Source organism: Sabethes cyaneus, chromosome 2, assembly GCF_943734655.1.
Source record: "Sabethes cyaneus chromosome 2, idSabCyanKW18_F2, whole genome shotgun sequence".
NCBI classification, from domain to species: domain Eukaryota; kingdom Metazoa; phylum Arthropoda; class Insecta; order Diptera; family Culicidae; genus Sabethes; species Sabethes cyaneus.
Genome location: NC_071354.1, coordinates 229,531,666 through 229,552,948, shown reverse-complemented (window position 1 = coordinate 229,552,948; position 21,283 = coordinate 229,531,666). Strand labels below are relative to the sequence as shown.

The 21,283-nt window shown below is 36.4% G+C and overlaps 2 protein-coding genes across 2 annotated transcripts in view; one reads left to right on the top strand and one right to left on the bottom strand.

Annotated features, from left to right (window-relative positions):
* LOC128734314 (electron transfer flavoprotein beta subunit lysine methyltransferase-like) overlaps positions 1-21,283 on the bottom strand; it is a 64,183-nt gene that overhangs the window by 14,898 nt on the left and 28,002 nt on the right. Inside the window, exon 2 of the mRNA XM_053828443.1 lies at positions 1,879-2,186. Within this exon, the coding sequence (XP_053684418.1) occupies positions 1,879-2,135 (257 nt within the window). The 5' untranslated portion in view covers positions 2,136-2,186. The remainder of the gene's footprint in view (positions 1-1,878; positions 2,187-21,283) is intronic.
* LOC128734315 (uncharacterized) lies at positions 13,316-14,780 on the top strand. Its single transcript, XM_053828444.1, has 2 exons — positions 13,316-13,813; positions 14,086-14,780. Exons 1-2 carry the CDS (start codon positions 13,496-13,498, stop codon positions 14,275-14,277), a joined length of 510 nt encoding a protein of 169 aa, XP_053684419.1. The 5' UTR covers positions 13,316-13,495; the 3' UTR covers positions 14,278-14,780.

Here is a 21,283-nt window from a genome sequence, read left to right as displayed (position 1 = left end):
GGCAGAAAAAGGGAAACCGAGAGGGACAAGAGTGGAAAACAAGACAAACAATGAAAAGACGAGACAGAAAAACAAAAAAGAAACGTGATAGAAAAAATGAGAAAACGAGAAAAAAAAATAGAGACAAGAAAGGAAAACCGAAACATAAAATAAAAAAAACGAGAAAAGAAAAATAGCGGGAGAGGAAATAGAACGAGAAAAACGGAACCAAAAAAAAGAGCTCAAACGGAATGTAAAAGGAGAAAGGTGGGACAAAATGATAATGAGATGGAAAAATGGGACAGAAAAAAAACAAAAACAGGAAAAACGGACAAAAAGTGAAGCGGAAAAGACAAAAAATAAGTAAAAAACTAAAACAAAACAGAAAATAATGACAATTAAAACAGAACAGTAGTGACAGGAAAGAAGAAAAAGCAGGACATGAGAAGACAAACATAATAGAAGATGAAAAACGCGAAACAGGAAAGTTAGAAAAACATGAAAACAGGAAACGATAAGATGGAAAATACAAAAAATAAGTAAAAAACAGGATGAAAAATAGGATCGGAAATATGAGGTAGAACTGGAAATAAGAGGGGAAAACGGGCAGGGGAAAAAGGAGGAAAATCGAAAGCAAAGAAGAAAGGTGAGAATAAAAACCAAGAGAACGAACAGAAAACAGAAAAAAAAGTTAGAAAAACGGAACGTGAAATGAGAAAAAGAGGTAAAACGTGCGAGAAAAAGAAAAAAAATGCAAAATGAAAAACGAAAAATGAAAAACGAAAAATGAAAATGAAAAATGAAAAATGAAAAATGAAAAATGAAAAATGAAAAATGAAAAATGAAAAATGAAAAATGAAAAATGGAAAATGAAAAATGAAAAATGAAAAATGAAAAATGAAAAATGAAAAATGAAAAATGAAAAATGAAAAATGAAAAATGAAAAATGAAAAATGAAAAATGGAAAATGGAAAATGAAAAATGAAAAATGAAAAATGAAAAATGAAAAATGAAAAATGAAAAATGAAAAATGAAAAATGAAAAATGAAAAATGAAAAATGAAAAATGAAAAATGAAAAATGAAAAATGAAAAATGAAAAATGAAAAATGAAAAATGAAAAATGAAAAATGAAAAATGAAAAATGAAAAATGAAAAATGAAAAATGGAAAATGGAAAATCAAAAATAACTCATAAAAGACCGCATAAATTTGCAAGTTCGTGCCATAAAAACAATGTAAACTATGAATTTTTGTTGTCAATTTAGAAAACTACTTTAAAAAATTCCTAAATTCTCAAAAAGGCGAATCAATTCCCAATTTCGTATCACCCAAAATTTGCGTCGAAAACGTAAAAAGGAAACAGTATCAGCCTTCTCGGAAAATTGCACTCCTCATCAAGTTATTCACTAGTGTACATGCATTACTTTTCAATTAAGCTCGCTTCTGTGGGACGCAATTTCTCTTCTAAACAAGTTGTTTTCCCAAAACAATGATCACAGGATGAAAACAACCAGTGTCGTTGTGTTTCCTAGGAATGGACAAAAACAAGCTCTATACCAAACAAAATCGGGCAACTACGAGCTAGCGACGACGACAAAAAACGAATATGGACAGTGTTTTGAACAACAGAAAAACACAAAAAAAAACATTCAACCGTTACAGTGCGAATACATGCGCGCGCGCGCCACTAAGTGACGACGCTAAAAACAGGGCAGACGAACGACCGTAGTCATGGCAATTCTTGTTATGAGCGGTTACTGATTCGATTCGGTTACTATTCCAGTTCCAGCTGTTATCAACCGAAATACATAATACCCGTAGCCTAGGCATGCTTTGGTGTTTGGATGCTTTCATTCTGTTATTATTGCTGTTGTTGTTGTGCTACTGTCGTCAACTTACGGATGGTTCAGCATGCTCTCGTTGTTGTTGTTGTTTTTGTTGCCTGTGGTCGTTGCTAGGTGTTTGTTTGAACCGCCGCCGCCGGCGGCAGTGGCCTCGTGATGATAACGTACTGCGCCATGCGACGACGCCGCCTGATGTTGTCGTCGTCGTTGAGACAGCAGTAAACGCCTCCAATTTACGACTTCCCTAAGCTGCTGGGTCCACTGGCACTGGGTGGGGTGATATCGCAAGTGCACCAACCTTTGCCACCACATGGCTTTCGTCCGAAGCACGAATTTCCTCTCGTATGAAGATGCCAATTGAACCTGACGTAGAAATAAATTGCAAGTAGGTAAAATAATGGTGCTTGGAGAGGGCATGTTTTATTGCCAGGTTAGAGCGATCACTCTGACGAGACAATTTTAACGAATGTGAAATAACGATGACTCGGCGATTCAGGTTTTTTCATGCATGGAGATCGCGACAGCATGCATGCTGTCGATCAAAGTCCGGACGGGAGCCAAAATAGGCATTGCAAACCAGTCGCGATATTCCGAGAAAAAAAATCTTACCGAAACGATCTTGCGTCACGTGCTGCTCGTATCCGTCTCGTAGTTTACAAAGTTCAAGATTCAAAATTCCCCAAAAGTAAGCATCCGTATTCTCCGTGGTTAGAGTGCATATGAACTTGAACACGCATCAGAGGTGTAAAAAACGCAGTTTACCTGCAGTGCAGGGAAACCAATCATTTTCGAAATCCCTCCCCGGTCGGTGAGTGGCAAATCTAGAACACCGGCTCAGCTGCCAGACGATCACCTTTTCACTCTTATTCCAATGAACACGGATTTTCTGTGTATAGCCTCGAGTCGCTGAACACGACGAGGCAGTCGGCGGTGCACAGTGGTCCCATTGGTATCAGAACACGCGTTTTTTTAATTGCGCCGAAATGGTTGATTATACTGGTTAAGTATGTTCAGAGAAATTTCTCAGCGTTAAAAGCTCTTTCATATGGCATGAACGATTATTTGATTAATCCCCCTAAAAGTTAGATAAAAAATTTATTTTTTGAACAGTAAGAGATACAGCAAAACAAAGTTCTACAAAAGTTTTGAAAAGATTATTATAAAGAACTTTGCCAAAGAAAGCAACCTTCTAGCTATTATAGTTTTAAAGATAAAGAACAATTTTTGTGGAGACTTTACGAAAATCAATTTTTTGACCACAGTTCTTTCTACAGTATTTATACGCATTTGACATGTTCGGCAAAGATTTTCTAACAGTCAAATTACATACTTTTGTAGAATATAGTAACTTGCTATCATCAATATTTGCGGAGAAAATTAAAGTTTTCGTTTAAAAATTAACCAATTTTCAACAGCAATAACTCCCAAACATGCAAATATATTCAAGCCATTTATTACCCATGTGAAAGTACAAGAAAAATACTACAAAATGCAAAACAAATTAGCTTGACCCTGGCCATCCCTCTACCAAAACACTCGCATTGAAAATTGTTACTCGGTTGAATTTAATATGACGTAGTGTAAAAACCGTGTTATCCCGATCAAGTAAAGTGTGCAAAATAAATTATGAAAATGTGTAATCCAAGCAGCATGGATTATTAAGATTTTTCAAATTCGTTTTCGGATGAAATTTAATTACTGCAGTTCGAGGTGTACAAATTTCGAAGTGTATTTGAAGATACTTCATCCTCACTATCGCTGTTACTGTGCATATCAAACCTCGTCAAGTATTATCAGCTCGAAAACTGCATCACTAAACACGTTTTCTGATGAAGAACTGAAGACAGTAACCGAAAGAAGATGAAGATGAAACCGCAGATCTTAGCGAGTATTAGCAAACAAACCGGGTGCGTGTGACGTATGAACGAAGGAGAATGTTTTAGCACGGCGTGCGGAGCGGCGCGTGCTTTCACATGTCTGCAAACATTCATTGATGATGATCACATCACATCAATTGTTCCCATGAAAGCAGTAACAAATGGAAAGAATATATTCCTAAATCCACATCCATCTTCGACCAGATATGTTTCTTTGAATTAGCCTAATTAGATCGTCTTCGACCAGGTATTGCCGGCCGTTGCATCTCCAGTTTGCAAAGGAAACGACTGCACTAACGCTGCAAGAAAAAATTAACATAGACCAGCAAATCGCAAAAAATCATCCTACATCCTACATCATGTACGTGAAGGTAGAACGGTAGTGGTTACGAGCTGATGATGACAATGGTGGACAAGGACATACAACAGTTCCGAACTCATCACACAAGGAAGATCTCCAGAATGGCTACAAATACGGATCTTCTGCCGTCTGTTAGAATCTTCTGATCCGGTAATTTCTAGCATGAGGGAACTACCAAATAACAAAAATGCCATGTCCTCTGAAGATGTACCTACTGCAACTGTTGGTCAGTACATATGATATGCACAATAATAGCGATAGTGAGGATGAAGAATCTTCAAATACATTTCGAAATTCGTACACCTCGAACTGCAGTAATCAAATTTCATCCGAAAACGAATTTTGAAAATCTTTTTCTCTACAAACAATCCATGCTGCTTGGATTACACATTTTCATAATTTATTTTGCACACTTACTTGATCGGGATAACACGGTTTTTACACTACACCATATTAAATTCAACCGAGTAACAATTTTCAATGCGAGTGTTTTGGTAGAGGGATAGCCAGGGTCAAGCTAATTTGTTTTGCATTTTGTAGTATTTTTCTTGTACTTTCACATGGGCAATAAATGGTTTGAATATATTTGCATGTTTGGGAGTTATTACTGTTGAAAATTGGTTAATTTTTAAACGAAAACTTTAATTTTCTTCGCAAATATTGACGATAGCAAGTTACTATATTCTACAAAAGTATGTAATTTGACTGTTAGAAAATCTTTGCCGAACATGTCAAATGCGTATAAATACTGTAGAAAGAACTGTGGTCAAAAAATTGATTTTCGTAAAGTCTCCACAAAAATTGTTCTTTATCTCTAAAACTATAATAGCTAGAAAGTTACTTTCTTTGGCAAAGTTCTTTATAATAATCTTTTCAAAACTTTTGTAGAACTTTGTTTTGCTGTATCTCTTACTGTTCAAAAAATAAATTTTTTATCTAACTTTTAGGGGGATTAATCAAATAATCGTTCATGCCATATGAAAGAGCTTTTAACGCTGAGAAATTTCTCTGAACATACTTAACCAGTATAATCAACCATTTCGGCGCAATTAAAAAAACGCGTGTTCTGATACCAATGGGACCACTGTGCGGTGGTGCAAACTGATTTGGATTTTCCCAACCTGCTCAGCCCCCCCTTTTAGGGGGAGGCTGGTCAAAGGATGCGACGCGACGAGTAACCGGTTTTCATTCAGAATTCGCCGACTTCCACGAATAATCACGATCCGGCAGATGCGAACGTGTATTCCCCATTTGCTGTGAAACTTTGTAGATTGGCGAACCGAACGAAACGAAACAAACCAAAACAAACCGAACGAGCGAACGTGGCCACCACGAACGGCTGAACGGCTAGTGTTGCCAGCACGGCGGCAACGAACCGTGAATGTGAGTTTGCGCAGCAAACTTATGTCGATGTGTTCGCGGGGCAGGACGTGAAAATTCATGTGAAAATAATTCAATTGAGCGTTAATTGGGGAAACACGATGATTTTACCGCCCAAATCTTGAACTTGTTTGGCAATGGCCGATTTTACTTTTTTCAAGAGGATCATAAATAAATTTTTTATACGGTTTAGAAAATTTTCAGTTTTCTATTTAATTTTCAATATATTCTGGCTAACCTAACTATTAAAGAACTTAAAAAATCGATTTTTCCTATTTTGTCATTATTGAAAGAAAGAAAGCTTTAGGATTTATGATTTTAAATTAAAGTATCTATCACCTATTGGTACAAACAGATGTTTTGAGAATAATATTATATTTTATGAAATAATACTATAACCTACTGGTGAATTTGGAGAGAATAAAAATATTATAAATAAGCGCTACATAGAATAATCATAAAAAACCGCTAATAGAGGTAATTCGAGAACTATTAGGGTAAACGTACCATTAGTGGTGGTAGTACCAGTAGTGGTGGTAGTACCAGTAGTGGTGGAAACTCGAATTATTCCATTATTTTTGAAGATTTTGGAACAAGTTAGATACTTATCAAATAATACTGTTACTGGTAGTTCGATACTTATCAAACATGTACCAAAATATGCAAAAATCATGGAATAATTCAAGTTTCCACCACTACTGGTACTACCACCACTAATGGTGCGTCTACCCTATTTAAATGATTATAGTCGAAAAGGCTACCAAGAATAGTCAGAAAGTTTTGTTCTGTCATGTGGAAATTTTTTGAACTATTATATTCTTGTTTGTTAATTCAGTCTTTCCTAATTAAAAAAAATACGTATCTCATGAATCAAACAATGCAAACAACTTCTTAAGAACAAGTTAGTAAATTTTCTTAGCATTTCACGGATGACCGATGGATGTAGAGGTTCGTCTCTTGCTGCTCTCCAGAAAAGGAAGCAATAAAGGAAAAATAATACAGAAGGAGGAAAAACGGAAAAGAGCACAAAGGAAAACGTGACAAAAACTAAACAAATAGCTTAGAAAAAGAGGAAATGCGTGAGAGAAAACTATAAAAACTTGCATGAAAAAATGATTACATTCAAGTCGCTTTTTGCGCGAAAGATACGTCCCGCGTAAAAAAACAGCGTAAATTCCAAAATTCGCGTGAAAAAACCGCGTAAATTCCGAAATTCGCGTAAAAAAACCACGTAAATTCCGAAATTCGCGTAAAAAACCGCGTAAATTCCGAATTTCGCGTAAAAAAACTGCGTAAATTGCGTAAAAAAACCGCGTAGATTCCGAAATTCGCGTTAAAAAACCGCGTAAATTCCGAAATTCGCGTAAAAAAAATCGCGTAAATTCCAGACTTCGCCTAAAAAAACCAAAATTTCGTGCCAAAAAAAAAACTTTGTGGATTTGAGCACATCCGCGTAAATTCCGAAAATCGCGTAGAAAAACCGCGTGAATTCCGCGTTAAAAATCCGCTTAAATTCCGAAATTCGCGTAAATTCAGAAAATCGCGTAAAAAAACCGCGTAAATTCCGAAAATCGCGTAAAAAACCGCGTAAATTCTGGAATACGCGTAAAAAAACAAAATTTCGCGTAAAAAAACTTTGTGGATTTCACATCCGCGAAAATTTTGAAAATTGCGTAAAAAAACACGTAAATTCCGAAATTCGCGTAAAAAAACCGTGTAAATTCCAAAATTCGCGTAAAAAAACCGCGTAAATTCCGAAATTCGCGTAAAAATAGTCGCGTAAAAAAACCGCGTAAGAAAAAACCACGTAAAAAACGACTTCAGTGTACTTTGACGGAGAACGGATGGGTAAACGGGATATGAAAAGAGAAAAAACAGAAATAAAGAAGAAAACAGGGCAGAAAAAGAGGGAAAACTAAAGAAAAAATTAGAACAAACGGGACAAAAAAGAAGTAAAAATGGGATAGACAAGGTGAAACAGTAAAGGAGAAAGCACGAGAGTAGAAAAACGGAGAAACAACAACAGAAAAAGAGGTACATATCAGGCGCGGGAATGGGACAGAACAAGAAAAAAATGAAAAGAAATGGAGAAAAAATGGAAAACGGATGACAAAAGGGATAACACGGACATGGAAACAAAATGTGATAGAAAAGTAGAGCATAATAAGAGAAAGAATGGAACAGATGAAAATGAAAAAAGGATAGAAAAAGAGTTAAAAGAAGAAATTCGAGACTGAACAGAAAAATAAAGACGGGAGAGCAAAAGTCAAAAAATGAAACAGGAACAGTGGATAAACGGGCCTGAAAACGAGCAAAAACGGGTAAATAAATACGAAAAACGGTGCAGAAAGAGAAAAACTAGAGAAAAATCAGTGGAAAGAACTGGGTGAAAAAACGATGGGGAAAACAGTGTACAGAAAAAAGCAAAAACCAGAGAGAAAAGAAAGGAAAATTAGACAAATTGAGAGAACACGGATCAGAAAAAGAAGAAAAATTCGACAAGTGAAAGGTGGGAAAACGGTAGAAAATATGAGAAAAACCCGATTTAATCCACCTAGTGGTGAAAGGAACCTTTGTTATACGGTCTTACTTGGTATTTGAGATAAAAATCGATACGTTTTCGGAACATAATTCATCTATTGGTTAACGTTGCGTAATGCGTTGGTTTACATAAAAATTTTGAAAATTGAACAAGTTTACAAATTTTGAACAAAATAGGAACACTTTTAAATTTTGATAGATCCTATTTTCATGTAATTGCTGAGTAAGGATAAGTAAGTTGTTATTAATTTGAGTAAGTGCAAATAAAAGTAAGTTGTAAGAGGAAATCTTATTCTTTAACATATACATTGCCTAGTAAAGGTCTAGTTTATAGGTTTTTGAACTATGCATAATTTTCTGTAATGCCATTCTATTTGATTCACATCAATAGAGTTTACTTGAATAATTTTAATCAATTTTTATTAACCTTCGGTTACTCACTCTGTTGTATTTTGTACAACACGTGTAGGTTTTTCAACGCCATATTGTTATAAAGTTACAAATCGTTGTTTAACTAACGAATATTCTTCAATAAACTTATTCTGAGCAAAATGTCATAATTATTCAATGCATTAATAATTTAAATTGTTGGAAAAATAGATCAGCATAAACCGTCATCACAGAAACGAAACAATCAGCATGCGAGGTGTACCACAATTGACCCCAAGTGGAATTTTCTTTCGTTTCTTCATATGGAAAAATGGTGTCTGTATGCAGCAAAACTAGCCAATGTAAAATGTTTAAAATGTATCCGTCTGCTGGTAGTCGAGTAATTCGTAATCAAAATTAAGGTATTTTTTATAATCAAAGTTCTACAGTTCCTAAACAAGCAAACATAGAGGTATACTAAATTCAGCAAAGTTGTGTATTTTTATCATTTGTACAATTTTGTAATACAAGAAAAAGTCATACAACAATTACAAAAAGAGCAAAAATATAAAAACTGAGTTTACAAATTCATATACAACAAATAAGATTTTTCTATCTTAGCTGCAGAGATGGAAGGTTACTATCTCTAGCAAAATTTCTTGTAATAATATGCTCTATAACTTTGCAGAACACATCAATGTGTTATATTGATACTGAAGAAAATTTTTTTTTATTTCACTTTTAGGGGGATTAATCAAAGTTTAGATTCCACCAGACGATAGAGCTTTTAATTTCAAGAAACTATTCTAAAGGTTCGATAAACCTAAAACCAAGTTTTCCCAGTCAAACCTCTAGTGCGCACGTTTTCTTTGGTTTGGGGTTATAGTGCGCGCGAGTAACTGTGTTGCAAAAGTTGGCGCGAGTGTTCGAGGGTTAATATCTTTTGACCGGTACAACCAATTCTTATGAAATTTTGCATATATATTCGTAGTGTCAAAACCTCTCGTTTGATATTAAAATAATTGAAATTAGGTAAATTATCTTGGTTAAAATCATTATAAATTATTGTTAATTTTGGTGTGGTGTATACGGTTGCTCATAACTTTCAAATTAAACGTCCAATCAAAAAACCATTCAATAGTGATCTATTAGCATATATTATCTTTCAAATGAGACTAATAGCGCATAAATCGGTTTGGCCATCTCTAAGAAACAGGCGATAATTATTTCCTTGTCAAAACAGGTTTTTTAAGCATAACTTTTAAACTACTTGTTTGTTTTCAATTAAAAAATTCTGAATAATTTAGCTTTAATAAGGGCTTTCATTTGATACTAAGATCGTTGAAATCGGTCATGTAGTTCCGGAGAAAACCGTGTCACGTATTTTTCACATTTTTGCTTATAACTTTTAAACGAGACGTCGTGTCACGAAGCAACTCAATAGTGATCTACTAGACAATAATACCTTTCAAACAAAAGTAATAGCGAACGATTCGGTTCAGCCATCTTTGAGAAACAGGCGATAGAAAAAATCATTACATACATACACACACACACACACACACACACAGACATTGCTCAAATCGTCGAACCCTATCGATTGGTATATGTGACTTGGCCCTCCGGGCCTCGGATCAATTTCGTGTTTTTCGACCAATTTTTAAACCTTTGTTATAGTATAACAAAGGTAAAACGCGACAAGGAAAGGAAGATAAAATAAACAGCGAGAGAAATCAAAAGGGAAAAGAAGAATAGCGAGGGAGTAAGAAACCAACAGAAGAACTGAGGGAAACAGGAAAAATGAACCAAAGAAACAAGTAAAATGAAAAAGGAGAACTGGAGAGGAAAGTGAAAATATGTGCCAAAAATAGATTAAATGCGACTAAAAAGACGGAAAAACGGGGCGTCAAAAAGAAGAAAAACGAGAAAGAAACGGTAAAAAGAGAAAAGAAAAGACGGAAAACGAGGAACAAAAATACAAAAAACGAATCATAAACATACACAACAGGACTGAAAGTAAAAAAAATGGAGGAAACAAAGAAAAAAGGTAAAACAATATAAAACAAAATAGAAAATATGGGACAGAAAAAAACGAAAACGAGAGAAAATGAGGAAAAACGGAAAATAAGTGACAGCGAATACCATGAAAATGGTAAGTTAACCCTCTAACGGGTAAGACCGTCTGTAGACGGCCTTCGCTTTTGAAGCTCCAAAGCCGCATACGAAATTTGTTTTGAATTGACAATACGCAAAATGGGTTCAGAACAGATTTCTTAACATTTTGATATTAATATCACAACATTCTGACTATGCATTCAAAAGTTATCATTTTTCAAAATCAAAAATTCCGAAAAATTTCGAAATTAATTAATGCGCGAATATTTCCATTTTTACTTTTGATGAAAAAGCACATCTAGAACAAAATGATTGACCTTAAAACTTTTCCATGAGTAAATTTCATGCTTTATATCAATTTTGTAATGTATTTGAACTGAAAAAATATCTGGGTAGAGCGTTGGACATGAAAAACGAAAAAGAGAAATTGGACTTTTTCTAACCTGGCGCTCCTCCAGATAATTATTTTTGCATGAAAATCAGAACATAAGGTTCTTTTGAGTGTACTTTCATGATAATACAGTCATTAGCTTGATCGCATCGTTTTTACGATGTTGCCCGTTAGAGGGTTAAGTAGAAAAGCGAAACAAAACGTTGAAAAACGGGACTGGAAGAGAGAAAAAACGGAGCAGAAAAGATGTAAAACGTGTAAGAGAATACGACGAAAAATGTTAATGCTAATTTCCAGTAAAACTTAGTAAAGCAACTTCGGGTCCATAACCGGCTTAAGATAAAACTTCAAATAAGTTCAAATTTAATGTTCATTGTCAAACCCAATTTCAAGTTCAATTGGAGATTCGCCCAATTAAATTCCGATTTCATGTTAGGTTTAAACTGTGATCTTTCACGAAACAGAAAACAAAAAACGAAACTGAAAAAACGGGTTTAATAATGAGGAAAAACAGAACAGACGAGAGAAAAACGATCAGAAAACCAAGACTGAAAACGGCGCAAGCAGGGCAAGAAGAGAAAGAGGAAACAGTGGGCAGAAAAAAGGAAAAAGCGAGAGAGAAAAAGATGAAAAACGAGACAAATATGCGAAAGACTGGACAGAGAAAGATAAATACTGGACAGAAAAGGTGGGAAAACGGCAACGAAAAAGAGGAAAAATGAGACAAGAAGAGGAACAGATAATAAGAGCAACCAAACTAGAAGAGAAGAATTACGTGACAGGAAATAGAAATTCTTTAGAGGAGACGAGAGGAAAAAAGACGAAAAAATAGGAAAAACGGACCAAAAAATATGAGTAAAACAGAAGCGAAAAGGGCAAAAAACGAAAGATAAAAAGCCAAAACAAAAAGATAAAAGAACAAAAAACAGAACAAAATGGAAAAAAAAGGACGAAAAGCCAGAAGAGGAAAGTTGTAAAAGACGAAAACAGGAAACGAAAGAAAGAAAAGGGAAGAGAAAATATGGAAAACAAGAGAAGGAAAATTACAAAAAAATGAGTGAAAAACACGAGGAAAAATTTGACTGAAAATAAGAGAAGATGGGGCAGGAAACGGAATAAAACGGAACAAGAAAACGGTACAAAAAAGAGAAAAAACGAAACAAAAAGTTGGAAAAACGGGACATGTAAAAGGAACAGAAAACGGGACAGAAAACAAAAAATGAGACAGAAAAAACGGGTCTGATAATGAGGAAAAACAGAACAGAAAAGAGGAAACCGATCAGGAAAACCAGAACCGACAATTGTGCAAAGCGGGACAGAGCAAGAAGTGAAACAGGGAACAGTGGGCAGAAAAAAGGAAAAACGAAGACCAGAAGACTGGACAGAAAAAGATAAATACTGAACAGAAAAGGTGGAAAAACGGGAAAGAAAAAGAGGGATGATGAGACAAGAAAAGAAGCAGAAAACAAGAAAAACCAAACAAGAAGATAAGAATTACGAGATAGAAAAAAGAAATCCTTGGGAAAATGGAACAGAAAAGACGAACAGGAAAAGCGGAACAAAAGTAAAAGTAAAACAGTAGCGAAAAAGGCGAAAAACGAAAAATAAAAAGCCAAAACAAGAAGATAACAGAGCGAAAAACAGAACAAAACGGTACAAACGAAGGCGAAAAACGAGAAGCAGGAAAGTTAGAAAAGACGAAAACAGGAAACGGAAAACAGAAAAGGGAAAAGAAAAGATGGAAAACAAAAAGGAAAAATTGACAAAAAAATGAGTGAAAAACTAGAGGAAAAATTGGACTGAAAATAAGAGAAAATGGGGCAGGAAACGAAGAAAAACGGAACAATGAAACAGAAAACACCGTACAGAAAAAAAAGAAGAAACACTTTTCCTTCCGTCCGAAAGGTGAGAGCAAAAACCAAAAAAAAAAAACGGTACAGAAAAGAGAAAAAACGAAGCAAAAAGATGGAAAAACAGGACTTGAAAAGCGAACAAAAAGGAACAGAAAAGAGATATAACCAATTCAATTCTAATTTCAAGTCTAATTTCCAGTTCAATTTCAAATAAAGCTTCAAACTCAAATTAGTCCAGATCCTAGTCTTCTTTAATGTCCTATGTCAAGTTTCCATTTATCCGGAACAAAACGTACTCCTGAAAGGTCGGGTGTCCCACTATTTTGTTTATGTCTAGGCACGCTGGTGTTGGTATTTATTTGTATCTCTCAAGCAACACAAACGATTAAAGATGTCATGCAGTTTCAAGATATATTTACAATTAATATTTTTGAATTATAATTAATCAAGAAAATATTTACAAATTGCTAAATAAAATAAGTAAATAAAGCCACGTGCACATCTGCCAAACTTCTGCCAGCGCTGCTCGCGCCGGCAGACTACTGCGCACGAAGCGATTGTCTATAAAAGGCTACCGACCAGCGCGAATCGGGCAATCATTTCGCGCTATTCAACTAAGCAGTTCGCGTCACTCGCAAGTAGCAACGCAGCAAAGTGAAACGTTAAGTTAAACCGGTTCGAACTCGAAACCCCGCAGTGTGTGAAGAAGCAAACAAAAACAAACAATCTTGCCAGTTTTATTACACGAGCAAGTCACGTACAGTGGTGATCGCAAGTTAAGCACGATGGTGGTAGCAACTGAAGAGCAATACAGCAGCAGCGCCTGCCAGGCGACGGCCGCGGCGGCGGCGGCGACCTCGTTCGATTACAGCAGTGCCGAGTGTGTGCCAATTGGCGTAACGGCAAAGCACGCGCTCCTGATGGCAAACATCGAAAAGCGACTGATTATGGGCTTATCGGATGCGATCAGCAGTTTGGCCAAAACGCCCGATGAGTATCTGTTCTGCTTTATGGCGCCACCGCAACCCGGCGACAGTGCCACCCATATGCACGAGGTTCTCCTGCAGGCCTTCTGCTTCGAGCACGATATTTACATAATCAAGGTGGGTGTCCTTTCCGGGAAAACAATGTCCCTTCGCACGGAACGTGCGAAAATGGAAATTTCAAAATTAGATTTTCTCCACCCAGGGTAAAAGTGTTTTGAAGTTTTCATTTTCCAACTTTCCGTGCGGCAAATACGCACCAGCCTCCGTTTCTCGGAAACGGTTTCATCAGCCATCTTTCGTACCTGCACCCGATTTGCATAATCCTTCATGATGCCGTTAAAGATTGCGATTATTAATAACGAATTTCTTTGTTTTGCTTTCGCTTACAGGTCGACAGTGCGGAAAAACTGAGCCGCCTGCTTGGCTCCAGCAGCCTGCAATCGTGTGCCTTGATCCAGAAAAGTTGGTCCTCCGACCATCGCACCGAACTGTTGTCCAAGGTCGAAGACCAGCTGGTCGACTACTGTGAAGAACACTGGGATTCTCCGATCAAACCAACCCTTCGCTTGCCAGATAAATAAATCAGCGGCTGATCGTTTTCGCTATGCAACTAGCGAAAATTCGAACTTGCAATCAATTGGTGAAACACCCCCACCGCCCGTATCCCCGCTGTGAGCGATGCATGAGAAGCATTCAACAGTGGAAGTGGAAGGAGGGGGATTTTACGTGCTGGCAAACTGTACTGTTGCCTCCGCGACGCAGCTTTAGTGGCCGCGTTCGCGCGTAACACATCACACAAGCGAAACCGGTGCCGGGTGGGAATTTCCCTCGCCGTGACTTCGGTTGTGCGCAAAGTGCACACAAACAGGGGATCGTTGGAAGTTTGAGACGGTTTTCCGACTGTGTGTACTAGTGAAGGAAGAAGAAAACAGTGTTTATACAAAAGTCATAGAGGACTATTTTTAGTAAATGCATTATTTCTTTAGTTACGATAGTTATTAGTATATACAAAAAGAGACAATTAGTGATTGAAGGCCAGACGGCCCTTAATAGGTGCAAATAGTGTGCTAATTAATCTTGCGATAGTGTGATTTATTCGCAATACATACAAAGTTGAAAATGCTTGTTTATTGTTGAAAAGAAAAAAAAAACAAAATAAAACAAATTTTATTGAATTAAATTTGCTTGTTAATTTTAAAATACTCCTCGATATCACAGCCATCAGTTTTACATGCGTGGGCAAAAGCGAGTGCGACATAGAAAAAGTCCTATGAGACGTAGTATTTCACGTATGATTTACAAAAAAATGTGCTTTTCGATATTTAAAGATTCAACGGTTAAGAAGGAGAAATATTTCACTGAGTGTCACTGTGCTTGCTCCGTAAAATAACAAGCAACTTGGACGACTTTTCTAGATAGTAGTTTGATTTTTTTTGTGTTTTGTCAGGTTCGACGAATTTCCTTGCAAATTCTGATACCGAAACATTTTCCGCTTGACTACGGTTCAAGCAATGCACGATAAGCGCTTGATCGTTGTGTTTGACCTTTGTTTCTATTTCAATGAAAAATAAAACATTTAGCTTTACATGTAGTCTTTCCGGCGAGAACAGTTTTTTAGACAACACAAACTGGCTGGCTGTAAACTGTATTATTTTTTCAATATTTTTGAATTGAAAAGTGTTATATGACGATTGTAATATAATGAATTATAATGTTGCATGTGGATAAGTCAAGTGAGAGGGTGTTTGCATGAGTATGATATTCAAATCCGTAAACATTACTGTGTTAGTAAAATGGTCAAACCTTCTACAAGTTGCAATCGATTGTTGTTATTTACTCCCTGATTTCTTTGTTGTTTTACCGGTTTTTAAGGCCCACAGAAAATAAAATTTTTCAAGCGCGTTAATCTTATCTCAAAACTTTGATAAAGTTAAGATTGTTCTAAAAAATGCGTTCTTTTTTGTTTTGTTGTTAACAAATTCACAAATATCAACAGTACTATTATTCTTACAAAAAAGTGAAGTTCAACTGAACGATAGAAAATTTTCTCATCTTTAATATGAAAAAAAAATAAAGTTGATGCACTGCAGCCGGAGATATTTGCATTTATGTACATGTACTTTTTTATGCAAAATTTAAAAAAAAAACAAGGAGATTTTCCTAATCGACAAAAAAAAATATGCGTTTTAAGCATTTTTACTTAAAGTTTAAACGTAAAAACCAGTTCTATTCTTGCTTTTAATATGTGCGTTCTTATTTTAAAAAGAATTTTTTTTGCTGATTTTTGGAAATTCCATGCCCCCCCCGATTTTTTTGCCCCCCGATTTTGCAAGTTGATTTAAAAGGGGGGCGGGGTGGGTGAGAAGAACTTTAAAAATAATTTGCAATGGCCTAACTAATCTTATTAAAACAAGATTTTTTTTCGCTGCCATTTTCCTTAAAACTGCTAAGCGCTCCCTATCGATTTATTGTTGTTTTGATTTCATATTTGTTTTTGCTTGGCTGCCATATGAAATGAGTGAGAATTTAACGACCGAATCGTGAAAGATGGGAAATCCACTCGGAAACTAGGAAACCCAACAATTCATTTTTGTTGTTTAATCATCATAAAGAGTTCACCAGAAAAGGCACACTGATAATGATTTGCCACCACAAGGCATCATTTTGATGGTTCTTTGTGCACTTCCAGCTAATCTAGATCCAGGGTTGGCGGTTCCCTTAAGCAGAAAAAGCAGATGGTTGGAGTGCCACTTTGAATCAAATAAATAAATTGCCAGTGAGCATTGAGTGAGCTGCCTGGGAGCAGGTCTCACAGTAAATGTAGCTAAGTCTATGGTAGTGAACACTGACAATTCCACCAGCTTCACAGTACAACAAGGGACAACAAGTTGAGCTGGAAGACGCCTTTCAATATCTTGGTAGCCAGACAACGGACGATGGTGGTACCAAGCCCGATATAGCCACATGGATCAAGAAGGTCAGGGGTGCCTATGCAGATCTGCGAAACATTTGGCGCTCAAACCAGATCACTCTACGTACGAAAACTCGAATCTTTGATACAAACGTTAAAGCCGTACTGCTGTACGCCTGCGAAATGTGGTGCGTCTCAGCGGAGACAACGCAAAAACTACAGGTATTCATTAACCGGTGCCTGCGATATATCATTCGTGCCTAGCGGCCTGACAACTGGATAACCAACGAGGAACTCCATCGTCGATGTCATCAACGGCCGATAGCCACAGAAACGTGAACGTAGGTGGAAGCGGATCGGACACACCTTGAGGAAAGGAGCGAACGACTGGAATCCATACGGACAACGTAGAAGAGGTAGACCCAGAGGCTCATGGCGACGCAGCTTAGCCAACGACATCGGAGCTGTAGATGAAAACCTGTCATGGCGGCAGGTAAAAGCCATGGCGGGTAATCGTCAGCAGTGGAGATCTCTGATTTCATCCCTTTGTTCTGCCGGACCGGCGGACATAGACACATAAGTAAGTAAGTAACTGAGTGAGTGGACATTTTTGCTGGTGCTGTTCAGGTGCTTCACCACCATTGCCATGTACCACCCAGCTAGCACCAACTCGTATATCAATATACGAAAACTATCGTTAATATCTCCTAACAAACTCGAAATCGTAACTAAAGCTGGATAAAGTGGGATCAAGTTGATTTTTTGTCGTATATAATGATAATGACTGACATACATACGATTTTCAGCACAAAATCGTAGAATAGTACGGAGCGACTCGCGCTTAATCGGATATTATCGTATATAAATACTTATATAGTCGTAACGCTCAAAATTATTCGTAATCACGTATATCGCCTCCAAAATAGTACGGATATGCCATTTTGCGCATGAAATACGATTTATTTAGCTGCTGATTTTTACCTTTTTTATACATATGAAAATGCTAGCTGGGCATGTCTCTTCACTGGCCCACACATTCATACAATTTTCAAGTTAAGTTTTTACAAAAAAATCCCTTAGCAATGCAATGAAGTTGCGGAACTCGACAAGACTAAACTATGGAGTATATGGCTAAGCACAAAGCCTGTAACCTAAAGTGATGTTTCCCTGTTAGTGATTTTTGATCAGGCTTTATTTTCAGCTTTTTTGCTAAGTAGATGCTCATTTGAGTACAGCACCTCAACGAAACAGAATTCGAAAAAGTAGTGTAAACGGTAATTGTAGAGTTACTTATTATCTACATTATTGTTGGAGAAAGTACTATCTTTTGTATTTACGGCGCTATGGGGCTGCTACCCCGTTGGTAGCAACAAGAGCGCTCATTCAGCTACCAACGGGGTAACAATCGTATAGCGCCGTAAATGCAAAAGATAAAACTATACTTTCTTCGACAATAATGTAGATAATAATTAGCTCTACAATCGCCGCTTACACTACTTTTCCGAATTCTGTTTCGTTGAGGCGCTGCAGTCTAATAAGCATCTACTGAGCAAAAAACCGAGAATGAAGCCTGTTTTTAATGCGACCGTCTAAGACGGAATTTCTTACTTTGGCATGATCCAAGCAGTCTATAATTTTTCAGTGGCTCTAGCAAGAGTTGGGTTTTTTTGAAAACATATTTACAAAAAAAAACTTTACAATATAATCACTTAGTCAAAGGCGTGGAAAGTTGTATCTCCAAGTTGTCACTCCAAATTACTCCAATTAACTTTTTCGTTTGAAAAAAATTACCATAACACAATAATATTTACTGTAAATCAAAATTTTTGTTCGCGGAAAAAATAAGTTTTTTATTGTTAAGATACCCACCTTCCATTTTTATGGCACAATCTCGCAAAATTATGAAAGTAATGATTTACAGCAATAGGTTTGATAGTATGATTATCATTTCTGACAATAAATATTAATGTTTTAACATTATTTTGTGTACGGTAAATCCAATAATTTTCATATACGTGTTACGGTTTTTTTATCGGGAACGTGTATTAAGCATACTATGGCGCAGAGGTGGTCAAAAGTCAAAAATCTAATTTCAACATTTTGCCATTATTATATTTTTATCATTTTATGGAGTAATTTAGGAGGTTAACTTGAAATTTTTAGCCAGTTTGAAGTTAAAATGAATTTTTGACAAATGTTTGAAGTTAAACATGTTGAAGAATGATATTTTGTTCTTCCATACAAAGTGTATGAGAAACTCAACACCATTATTCAACGATCAAGAAAGTATGGTGCGTAACATCAGAAAATGCTCAAGTTAAATCAATCATTATACGAAATTTTAACTACTTTTCGGAAAACTAAGTGGCTTTCTGCGCTTTGCTGCGCTAAGGAAGGAATATCGATTTTTTGACGGGTATATTGAAAGTGATTTCTTCTCGTAATATGGAGGAACGATTTTCTCTTTCATAGGAGGATTGAAATCACTATAAAAGTCATCTTTTCAACATAAAAATCAAAAAGGTTAGTGTTATGCATCATTTAACTTTTCTAGGCGCTTAGAGTGCCTCTTTCTGAGTTAGGGTGGTCCCAAAAATCATCATTTTTGCCAAATTTTCTTTGTTTAAAAAATTCATAACTGCCCAGCCAGCACTAACTCGTCTGTCTTGTGCGAAAATTATCATAAATATCTCTAAACCAATTCGAAATCGTAAGCACAGCCTAAAAAAGCGAGCACAAGTTTTTTTAAAGTTTTTTTTTATTTTATTTAGAGTGGTTTTAACCCAAAGAGTCATTCACCACTTCGCGCACAAGTTGATATTCCATCGTTTATAATGACAGTAGCAAACAAACGTACGATTTTCAGCACAAAGTTGCATAGTGGAATGAATCTGGTAGCGCTTAATCGGATCTTATCGCATAGAAATACCTATATAAATAAATCGTTTAAAATTATTCCTAAATGCGTATTACGCCTCCAAAATGGTACATAAAGACTACGTTTGCGCATCGAAAACGATTTTATTGGATACGTACTACTCAATTGTAACCTTAAAATAGGGTACGGGAGGGTATTTCCAGCCCATTAAGCGGTAGCCTGAACAATATTCAGGAATTACGCTGAAACTATATTTATTCGAGACAAGATTTTTATACCAGTTCATAGAATAATATTTACTGAATATCGGCGTGAATTTTGGTCTTAACGAAACGCTACGGAATTTGAGTTATAGTCGCGAGAAATGATGAAGTCGCTGCGGCTAAATTGAGCCCATTTTCTATATGTAGTGGTGTCTGTGTTTTTTAAATCCGACCGGCCGAAATAGCCAGCACAGGGATTAAATGCTTTTCAAAAACAGATCAAAAGAGAGACCGATTAATAACGTGTCGGTATAGCCTATATATCGGCTCTTTGAAGATAACTAGTTTTTCAGTGACAACAGCTTGCTGCTGGCACTAGTGTATCATTGAATCGTTCATATACGTTAGCGCCGGTTGTCACTCAAATACTAGCTATGTCAACACGATAGAACACTTTTAGGAGTAACTACCTCACACATTGGTAGTAGTGTAAATAACGCACCATATGCTGGAATTAAAAACAAAATGCTGCTAATGTCTAGTGAATGAAAATTGATTTATATTTTCATATCAGCGGGGAATTTTTGTGTGCTTCCGTGAAGTGTAGAAGTAGAATTGTTCTGCGATAGCATTTTCACAGCTGTTTAGTTTCTAGAATAAGTAAACGTGATCATAATTGTGTGTTTTCCAAACCATCATCAAGAGCGGATACGCGTAAGCGATTGCTGCTGGTTTTTTCAGCCTGATTACGTGCCAGTGAAAAAACAGTGGTTTTGACGTTTATTGAATAAAATTTAGCAAACTACTTACATTTTTATGAAAATAGTTATAACACATTAAAGCCTATGAGTGCTACATTCGCTTCAGTATTGTTATATAGTGGTAAAGTTTTTATTTGGGAAAGCGCAGCAAAAAAAGGTAATGTATGCCGAATTTAGTAGCGTGCTGGGAATACTCTCCCGTACCCTGTATATTAAAAGCAAGAATAGATTTGGTGTTCACGTTTTAACTTTAAATAAAGATCACCGGAAGGACAAAAACTTAATAAAATATTTGTAATGGCCTAACTACCATAGTGTAGTGTATTCTGAAAGCGTGTCGAATTCTGACTCAAATGACAAATGAGATGGTATAACAAGGGTTCCTTTCACCAATAGGTTGATTAAATCGGGTTTTTATCCTTGTTATGCTCATTCTTTCAGCTTACAAAGTTTGGTAGATATAATTGGAGATTATGAAATACTTGTTGCGTAATCAAATCGGTATCCCAGTCTTTTTGCTACTCAGGTGCTTCACCACTATTGTCATGTACCATGCGTCTGCACTGGCCCACATATTCATACAATTTTCAAATTAAGTTTTCTCAAAAACGTTTCTTGGGCATATGAGAGCAGTGAGTGAAGTTGTGGATCAACAGAACTACACTATGGTGGATTTTTCCACTATGTTGTGCGACCGTCTAAAGGGACAAACAGAATGCTGCGTCAACGTATCCGTTAGCGCCAACTTGACAGTTAACCCATTGGAAAACTGTCAGAATAACGCTGACGGACGCGTTAACGCAGCATTCTGTTTGGGCCTTAAGATGGAATTTC

Coding starts and splice junctions, on each gene's coding strand:
- LOC128734315 (XM_053828444.1), top strand. CDS start 13,496: ATGGTGGTAGCAACTGAAGAGCAATACAGCAGCAGCGCCTGCCAGGCG. Junction 13,814..14,085: donor ACGATATTTACATAATCAAG/GTGGGTGTCCTT, acceptor TTTCGCTTACAG/GTCGACAGTGCGGAAAAACT.